Source organism: Melospiza georgiana, chromosome 6 (assembly GCF_028018845.1).
Source record: "Melospiza georgiana isolate bMelGeo1 chromosome 6, bMelGeo1.pri, whole genome shotgun sequence".
NCBI lineage: Eukaryota > Metazoa > Chordata > Aves > Passeriformes > Passerellidae > Melospiza > Melospiza georgiana.
Window position 1 is genome coordinate 18,749,301 of NC_080435.1, and position 9,974 is coordinate 18,759,274.

The following is a 9,974-nucleotide window of genomic DNA, read 5'->3' on the forward strand; positions in this document are numbered from 1 at the left end:
ATGGCTTGCAGATCTTCATCTAAGGTTGGTAACTTGCTCCACGGGTCATAATCAAACCCACAGGCATGTTGGGCTGTGTGCCAGGGTCTCTGAGCCCCCTGGCAGGGGTCTTGGCTGCTCAGGACAGCCAGAGGGATGTCCCGGGTCCGACACCAGCACATGGAGGTGAAATCACAAATACACCTCCAACGCTCTGGCTCTAGCCCTGCCTGTAGCGGTCTCGTCCTGAGCCTAAAGGGCAAGAAGGAGCATCCAGAGGGAAGTGAATGACTTCCTGCCACGGTAAGCATTTCCCCGTTCTAGAGATTATTCCTGCCTCCGCCATCCTCCTGCCCTGCTGCCCTGGGAATAGGGAGCGCTTGTGCGGCACAGGAACTGCGAGCGCTGCCCCCTTCCTGCTTCCAGCCCTTCCCTCCGGAATAAATTTGTAATAGCTGGATATCTGCTGAGCTCGGTTTGGCTAGATCTTGTTCTGTCCATCTCATAAAGGGGAAAGATTACTCGGGAAAATACTTCAGTTGTTACTTCATAAACCTACAGTAGTTCATACAGCTTCTAAAAGTTATTTACGCAGCTATTACCACGTAGTTTTACAATCCTGCCTTTTTATCGCTAAAATCCCGGCCGCTGCCGTTCCGCGCTGCACAAATACAGAACAATGGGGAGCTTGGCGTGGTTTAGCCCTCTATCAAAACTAAGGCCGTTTTGCCAAAATGAGGGGAAATTCTGCGAGTGGTTCTGTTTCCCGGGTGGAGTGAATGGAGCTGAGCTGTGGGGAGTCCCTCATTGCCGTAGGAAGTTACTGGGGAGCGCCCTCGGGGAAAGCTGCGGGAATATTTACTGCGAGCGCCGGGACACCCGAAAGCTGCTCAGCTCGCCTCATAAAATGTTTATACATCCTGTTCCCACGCAAAAACGGCGAGGAGAGGAAGTCGTTTCCGAACCAAATGAACTTCTTTATTCATCAGAAAGCCTAAAAATAACAAAACAAATTAGGTAATTTAAATCGCCGTTTCGGGAGCCGCCTCGCCCTCAGCGGCAGCGCGCAGGCGCGGCGCATCGACGACTCGGGGTGCGGCTGGCGCTGTCTGCCCGCTCCCATCCCGGAGCGCTCGCTGCCCGCGCCGCCCGGAGCCGCCGCCGGCACGCAGGACCATGGTGAGGGGCGCCGGGGCGGGACAGGGCTCACGGCCCGGGACACCGCACCCCCGCCGCCTGCCCGGCCTGCCCAGCCGGTGCGGGAGAGCCGCGAGAGCGGCCGGCGGGGAGCGGGCCCGTGAGTAAGCAGTTCCCGGGCCACGCGGGGCCGCGGGCGGGACTGGGCCTCGCTGCCGGCGTGAAAAGGAATGGGAGCGGGGAGCGGGCCCAGCTTCGGGGCCGGGACAAAGAGCTCCGGGGCCCTGCGGGGATCCACGGAGATATCTCTGGAGGGGTCTAGAGCTGCTCTGCTGGGAGGAGACTGCGGGAGCTGGGCCTGCTCAGTCCGGGAGAGAAGGCTCAGAGGGGATTCATTAATGCATACAAATATATCAAAGGGGGCTAGGAGCGTGGTGCCAGACACTTTACAGTGGTGCCCAGGGACAGGATGAGGAGCAGTGGCCATAAACTGAAACAAAAGAAGTTCCCCCTCAACATGAGGAAAAACTTCTTTACCCTGCGGGTGGCAGAGCACTGAAAGGGCTGCCCAGGGAGGCCATGGAGTCTCCCTCTCTGGAGACATTCAATCCCACCTGAATGTGTTCCTGTGTCACTGCTCCTGCGATCCTGCCGTGGCAGGGCGGTGGAATTGGGTGATTTCTAGAGGTCCCTTCCGTCTAACGGTTTGACAAAAGGAATTTAACAAAGTAAGAACTTGTTCACAGAAAGGATGGTCATTGGAATGGGGTGCCCAGGGAGGTGGTGGAGTCACCATCCCTGGAGGTGTTCAGGGAGGCTGGATGTGGCTCTCAGTGCCATGGCCTAGTTAACAGGATGGGGTTCAGTCACAGACTGGACATGATATATATCAGAAATCTTTCCAACCTTATTGATTCTGTGGTGCTGGGATTCTGTGGAAGCAAGCAAGGTTTCCTCCAGGAGCGCTCTGTTAGCTTGTTAGAGACACTAATGAGTTTTATTTTGTTCATTCCAGTTTCGCAACCAGTATGACAATGATGTCACGGTTTGGAGCCCGCAGGTAAAACCTTTATACACTTGCTCACTGGGGTTTTAACTTGCTTTTTGGGTTTTCTCCACCTCACAGCAGTGGTGTTACAGTCACAAAGGTTGTGCTCAGGTGCCTGAAGCTTCCTGCAGGCTGCTCCTGTCTCCCTTTGTAGGCTGTAGGTGTCCAGAAGCCCTCACTCAGCACATCCCTGTCTGCTGGTGTATGAACCTGAGTGCTGCTTAGCTGGGCCTTGTCCCCTCCAGCTGCTTAAGGCAGTTGCTTTCTAAATGTACCTGTGAGGTACAAAAGAGATGCTGTCATCTTTGGGTGGTTGGGCAGGATGAACTTGTAAAGGTCCCTTCCAGCACAAACCACTCCATAACTGATCCATTCACAGAGCTACAGTAAGTTGGTAAGTAAGGTACATAAATCATGAGACAGTTTCAATCTCCCCAAAGTTAAGCTGTTGCTGGTCTTTCTCTCTTCTGTCCACTAGATAATATGGGAAAGAAACGATTTAGTTTATAATTGGGAGTTCAAGTGAGATTTGCATTTGAATTTGAAATTTTACTACCTCTGAATCAGTTTCACACTTTGTATTGTTACTGAAAACATACACTGTGTGTTCTAAAACTTACACAGCTTGTGTTGAAAGTAAATATTCTGGAATTTTAAAAGCCACTGTCAGCTGAGGTACTTAATATTGCCTCTTCTCTCACTCTGGATATTTTAAGACACTTAGAGAAAACCAGAGCCTTGGAATAAGACTCATTTATTCAGCAAAACTAGAGATTCATTTTAAATGCAAGTAGCAAATTGTATTAGTATAAAGCTAATGTATCATTAGTTTGTGGGTTTGTATTGCTACTGAAATTCTTCATCATGTAGTACTATGGCATGTGAGATACAGTGCAACAGAGAGTGTTCTATCCTTTCCATTCTCCATGAAGACAACCTTGAATATTTCCCTTTTTTCAGTCAATACCATGATAGGTGTAAGTGCCTTTGAGTTGTTTTAATCCTTCTTAATGATTGTGTTTCTCTGTTCTGTATCACAAACTTTAATTTTTTTGTCTTATTTGTTACTTTAAAAATTACTTTTAAAACTAAAACTCTTGAGACTTTTAGCAGATATTCAAAAATATCAAAAGCACAAATTTTTATGTTTTCTTTAAATTGCCTTGAAAATATTAATAGTGTTGGATTTTTTCTGAAAAATACATTTAAAATTGCTACTATGCTGCAATTGCTGCTCCATCCAGTCTTGCAGGTGAGGCAGTGATGTGATGCCATAAGAGTTTTTGGCACTGTTAAGGCAGGAGCAAATCATACTTTATTGGGGAAATGTTTTCAAATATGTTAAATATTTTCAAATAGTAAAGAAAAGGAAGTAGAAGATTTAAAAACTTGAAGTAGTTTCACATTTTTACCGTCTTGCATTTTGTTCCTGACAGCTGACAGATTCATGTTGGACAGGTTACTACAATTCAGTGCTGCTCTTGGGCAGGAAATATCCTATGTTATTGGAATTCCAGTTACAGCAGGGGATGAAATTTGACATTAGGGTCTCTCTAGTAGACTTAAATAAAAAACCTTATGCCAAAAATTCCCAAAAACCTATGGAAAGGTGGTGTTCTGTAGCTCATCCCTTGCACATTCACCGTAACAGCTGCTGTGTTCTACTCCTTAGCAGCTGGTGGGATGCAGCTCCATGGTGTCCATGCTTGCAGGATGGGAGTGCCCATGTTGGCTGTCTGACATGGGCTGGGGTGCTGAAAATGGGAAAACTCTCAGTGCTTCTGTTACATGGACATTAAAGCTCCTGGCCAACTCTGCAGAGCTTGTAAGGACTTCATTTTCTTGGAGACCTCTACTCCTGTTTCAGACTTGGCTGCAGTTGGCCAGTAACTTGTTCAGAAGTTATTGGGGAGTGGCTGGTGAGACACAACAATTGTGTAAGACTCGTTCCTGCAGCAAAGCTGATTAAAAGTTAAGTGTCCAACTTCAGCTGGAAGTTCTGTCTGTCTTTGAATCACTTTTGATTTAACCTGTCATGCAGTGAGTGTCCCCACTGGGGTGGGGAATTAAAGGTCTGAGAATGCAGAATTGGAAACTGATTGAGAGGATTAACTAGAGAGTGACTGACAACCTTTGACTTGGTTTTGCAGGGCCGAATTCATCAGATAGAATATGCCATGGAAGCAGTGAAACAAGGCTCAGCTACTGTGGGGCTGAAGTCAAAAACTCACGCTGTCCTGGTGGCCCTCAAGGTAACTTCTGAACTCTGGTCTCAGTGGGGACAGTACTGTTCATAGAAAAGTTTTGGTTTGGCAGATTAGTTTTGTGCAGTCTGTACTTAGACATGAAATGTGAATGCAATTGCAGATTCCCTTTGCTTGAGGACTGAAGTACTTCCAGTACTTATGCAAAGCAGATCTTCACAAAATGGTGAAGAAAATGAGTAGATGATTTTTTTCCTATAACAAATGTGTTCCTCTTTTTTTTTTGTTTTCATTTATTATTAAGCCGTAAATCTATTCCCTTCTTTTCCCAAAACTTGAGTAAGTGTCTGTTCTTTCTTTTGTTCTGAGAGAACTGAAGTGGAATTAGATTTTTCTTGTCTCCTGTTGCAAGTCTATAAATTTAAAGTTTTTTTTTGTTGTTTCATGAACATATTCAGTTCTTGCTGTAAATGTTAGCAGATTTCTCCACAGTGCTTGGCAGACTGTTCAGTTTGCTACATAGCTTTCTCCTTTTATGCATAGAGAGCACAGTCTGAGCTGGCAGCTCATCAGAAAAAAATCCTGTATGTTGACAACCATATTGGTATCTCCATTGCTGGACTCACTGCCGATGCAAGACTCTTGTGGTGAGTACCCTGCTTGTTGACATACACAGTGCTGCAATAATGAGGGAAAGTTCATTCAGACTATTGCAAATGACATTTTCTGCTTTGCTAAGGATTAGTCTTGAGTTGCTGCTTAATGTTGTATTATGCCAAAGACCTCAGCATGAAATTCTGGCAAGTTTTTAACTAGTTGGCAGAAATCTCATTTGTTTGGCTTAAAATTTTGCTCTTTGGTTTTGTTACAAGTAAAACAGTCCTGTCTGGTTTTCTCAGTGTGACAGGGTTTCCAAGCAGTCTGAGAAACTGCATCATTTCTTTTCCTCTGGCAGCTGCTTCTGTGTACACATATTTGAGAAAGTTATTAAACACATACAGTGCTGTTTGTGTGTGGGCTTCAGGGGGGCTTGCTTTTAGCAACTTTGATCAGAAGGGGTGGGAAGGATTTCTGAAATAAGTTTCAATTGCTGCAGTGTCACAAAGCAATGTTACCATTTAACCTTGCCATTTCTCCAGAGGATCCATCTGTTGCCTGTATGAACTTCTACTTTCTCTGCATTTGTATGGCTGAAATACCCAGTTCATGCTTTACCAAACCTGTGGTCAACTTTCTCAATAACAATGATAGGTCATGTAGAAATGAAATCATGGAAAGCCTTTGACCCTTTTTCTCAATGAGCAGAGCTGAAACAAAAATGCTTACCTTAGCAAAGCCTTGAGAAAAAAACTCATTGTATTTTTGATCTGTGCACTGATTTGAATTTTAATTTTTTTTTCTATTTTTGCTCCCTAGCAATTTCATGCGTCAAGAGTGTTTGGATTCCAGATTTGTGTTTGATAGACCTCTCCCAGTTTCTCGCCTAGTGTCACTAATTGGAAGCAGTATCCTTTTTTTGTACACTTCACGAAATGACTTTCATCTATCACAGCTTAAAAGTTGAAGAAGTTTTTTGGACAATTATTTGTTTGCACTGCTTGTGTATACTTTCAGAGAACATCCCATAAGGATGTGTTTTGGTCCATCTCTGTTTGGTTTAGGAGAACTCTTGGGTAATTATCATATAATTTTGAGGTTGTTTCCTTAGCTTTGTTAAGAAACCCAGATTCCAACCCAGCGCTATGGCAGGAGGCCCTATGGAGTGGGACTGCTCATCGCAGGCTATGATGTGAGTAAGCTGCTCTGGCTGCACTGATCTGCAGGAAAATTTGCTCAGGGAACTTTATGCAACAAATAGATGTTGAGAGGGAAAGATGGAAGTGGCAGACTTGTCAAAATTCTCTGAATTAGGAAATACTTTTCTGTATCTTACTCTAAAACATAACTCAGAAGTGTTAATTAATAGTTAATCCTACCTACACTTACTGAGTATTTTAAGGTGCAAAGATGACATTTGTTTATGTAAATATTTTGCAATTGATTTTGGATGCTTACAAACTATTATTTTTAAAACTTCCAGTAAGAAAATGGATGTGGAAATCACCACTGGCTTCTCTCTCACTTGTTTAGCAACAACATTTTGCTTAATGCAGCACACAGAAAATCTCTGTCTTCAAGATTGTTGACATGATGATGGTTGGAAGAAATTATGATATTGCCTGAAATTTGGATGGTGTGGTCTAGTCTACAGCAGGTTTTTATTTTTTTTGTAGATAAGACAGAATGTATGTAAAATACCTGCTGCAAGCCATGAAGTAGGGAGCATACTTGAGCAGTGCAATTTGTAGAACAGAGAAAGAAATACTTCTTTGTTCCAGCCATCCTGTCCCTTTAAAAGCTGCAGATGAGCAAAGTGGGAAAAAAGGGTTTTTGGTTTTTTTTTTTTTAATTGTTGTAGTGTTTTTTTAAACAACAGTTTGGAAGGAATTGCATAAGAAGAGTGATATGATCAGCAATATAAAATATGTATCTGTGCACACATGTAGGTGTGATGTACCATGAAGCAAAACTCTTTAGAAAATGTCATGCTCCAGCAGCAGAGTTGGTGTGAATTTATATATTTGTTTAACATTCTGTGGGGGTTTTCTTCTCTCTTTGAAGGATATGGGTCCTCACATCTTCCAGACTTGTCCCTCTGCAAACTACTTTGACTGCAAAGCAATGTCCATTGGTGCTCGTTCACAGTCAGCACGAACTTACTTGGAGAGGCACATGACTGAGTTCACTGACTGTGAGTAATGGAACTCTCTCTGCCCACTGGTGTTCATCAGTTCTGCAGTTTATCTTCTGCTGCTACTCCATCCTTTTGCATTTAGTGAGATGAAGAACTGTTATTTATCTAACTGTAAATCTGCACGGAGAAAAATTTCAGAGAATATGATTGAGATTTTCCTGTGAATGTTTGTTACATCTAATGGAAAGAAAAGCTGTGCTCAGAAAAGCTGTGAAAAACATGAAAAGCCTCTGCTCTTTTTAACCCAGGGAAAATGTTTCCATAGCAGAGCAGGGTTAGTATGTCAGAGCAAGTATTTAGGTGCTGCATTTACAGTGGTGAATTTATTTTTGTATGGCATGATGATGAGGAACCACTGAATACCTCCTTGGGGGAAAAAAACATGAAACAAGGCAGGGGTCAAAAATGGATGTGCTAGACCTCAGATCTAGGGCAAGGCTGGTTTCTCAAGGAAAACTTTTATAACCAGCACTGCTCAGAAAGGAGAGGAAGTCTAGGAGTCAAGTTGACCCAAAAATCTCACTGATTTTGGAGTTGTCAGGTAGGATTAGGAAGAAGGGGAATGAGTGCCTAGCGGTAATACTATAAAGTTTGTCAATGTCTTTCTGATTCCATTTTAAGGTAATCTAAATGAGCTAGTTAAACATGGACTGCGAGCCCTGAGAGAGACTCTTCCTGCTGAACAGGATCTGACCACCAAGGTGAGGTCTAGGTCTTCTTTGCCATTGTTACTTGGAAGTAACAGTGACAAAATTCTTGTGAAGTATGGCTGGCACTGAAGCTTGGAAGCTGAACACTGGTAGATAATATCTTCATGTCACCAGTTTATCTACTGTTCTGTGTTCATCTCAGATTTAAGTTTCTTCACAAAAATGATGCTTTCACTAAAGAAGGCATTGTTTCCCTGGTGGCTTCTCTCTTATCTTGAGCTTTGATCAGTGTTTCTGATGCATTACCTGCAGCTGTAGAATCCCAGCTTTGCATGGTAAGCAGTCAGTAATTCACCTGGGCAGTGAGTGAAGGTATTGCACCAACAGTTCATCATCCAGAGCATCCAGCATCATAAAGCTGCACAAACATTTGACAATGAATTGAGGACCTGTTGAATAAGAAAATTCTAAGGATTTCCAATTATCTACATTTTCCATGATTTTTTATTCTTAGCGCACCATGTTTTTTAGGCATCTTAAAATACTGAAAATCAAAATGAAATTAGAATAGGCGATTTTAAGGAATTGCTAAACAGGAAACAAAATAAAAGAAATTGAAACCCTTGAATGGCTTTACTTAAAAGATTTTGAAATGTGATAGCTTTTGTAAGTGAAAGCTGTAAAGCCAAAGTTAATTGCAGGAGAATGCTTCTCACTGCTTCCAACGCTTTGCTTGACAGAATGTTTCAATTGGAATTGTGGGCAAAGACATGGAGTTTACCATCTATGATGATGATGATGTAGCACCATTCCTAGAAGGTCTTGAGGAGAGACCACAGAGAAAGGTGAGTGGTTCAGATATGAATAAATAGGTTTAGTTGAAGGACAATAATTAGATATGATCTACTATGTTTAACATAAATTTAGATCTACTACTCTAGCAGAGTTTTAGGAAGGTGATTTTTAAAATATGTAGTTACTGTATGAACGCTGTATAATCTTAACTGGTAACTCAGATGCTTATTAAATCAATTTATACTGGATTTATGCCAAGCTATTCCAATGTCATCTCCTTTCCACATCTCTGATCAAGTATGAGTTTTCACTCTTTTACAGCAGAAGTGGTTGCATATGTTTCTCATGCCCTTAGCAAGACTCCTCTGTAGTCTCCTAATTACCAACTGTGCTTAATTTGGATAACAGTAATTTGTGAGCTGCATTTACCCCTCATGGTGCTCCAGTGGGGATAAAGCTGATTTGTCAAGTGTTGTCTTCTGCCTTCCTAAAATATTTCTTTTCCCTCTCTCGAAGCCGGTTCCGCCTGTTGAAGAAACCGTGGAGAAGGCAGAGGAGCCCATGGAGCACTAGCTGGTGGATGAGTTCCTCTGTTAATGTAAAATTACCCAGGAACATTTATCCGTTTGCTGGTAACTTTATCCTCACCTATATATGTTTTCTGACGCTACATTCTGAGGATTGCTCATAAAGAAAGAAACCAACCAGCCCACCTACCCGTAAAAGATAGGAGGACATATCTGGGTGTAACTTGGACAAGAAGGGTATAATCATTTTCTAAATAGTACATGATAGTGTTTTATAAAGAAAAGATGCTGTCTTTAACTCATAAGGACAAGTGGAAATAAATCACTTTCTCGGAGTCTGTTGTCAGTTTGGTTCTTTTTCAGTCTGAAAAAACAGCTATTCATAAATAGCAGTGTCATATCAAGGTGCCATTTTGTGTTTGACCATTTGTTAAAGTGTTTGCTTACCATGTAGAACTGAGAGGGTCTTAAAATGCCTATGAAACCATAAAATAGTCATGGAGCAAACAGGGAAGAGCATTTCCCTGTGTCACTTTGTCCCAGCTGAAAAGGCATGTGTGGTTGTGAGGCTGAAGAAGCATGAAGCTGACTACCAATTGTGGTCAGGTTTTTTGAGAGGATTTACTCAACCCCACCTCTTTCAGAATGTCAGTCTTTCTTTGGAGCCATCAGCCAGCCTTGGGGCAGAACAGGGCTTTTAGCTAACTGAGGGCTGAGTTGGAGTAACAAAAAACCACCACAAGTTCCCATTAGAGGAACTTCTCCTGAGCTGAGCTGTGGAGTCTGTGCATTGCTGCTGAACCAACAGGTTCTGCAGGGCTTTGTCCCTTCAGCTTGGTC

The 9,974-nt window shown here is 42.8% G+C and overlaps 1 protein-coding gene across 1 annotated transcript; it reads left to right on the top strand.

The window, feature by feature from the left end:
• Positions 1-1,067: 1,067 nt before the first annotated feature.
• On the top strand, positions 1,068-9,469 carry PSMA1 (proteasome 20S subunit alpha 1). Its single transcript, XM_058027000.1, has 10 exons — positions 1,068-1,158; positions 2,132-2,176; positions 4,315-4,416; positions 4,912-5,015; positions 5,785-5,873; positions 6,087-6,157; positions 7,030-7,159; positions 7,784-7,863; positions 8,553-8,657; positions 9,124-9,469. Exons 1-10 carry the CDS (start codon positions 1,156-1,158, stop codon positions 9,178-9,180), a joined length of 786 nt encoding a protein of 261 aa, XP_057882983.1. The 5' UTR covers positions 1,068-1,155; the 3' UTR covers positions 9,181-9,469.
• The last annotated feature ends 505 nt before the right edge of the window (positions 9,470-9,974 follow it).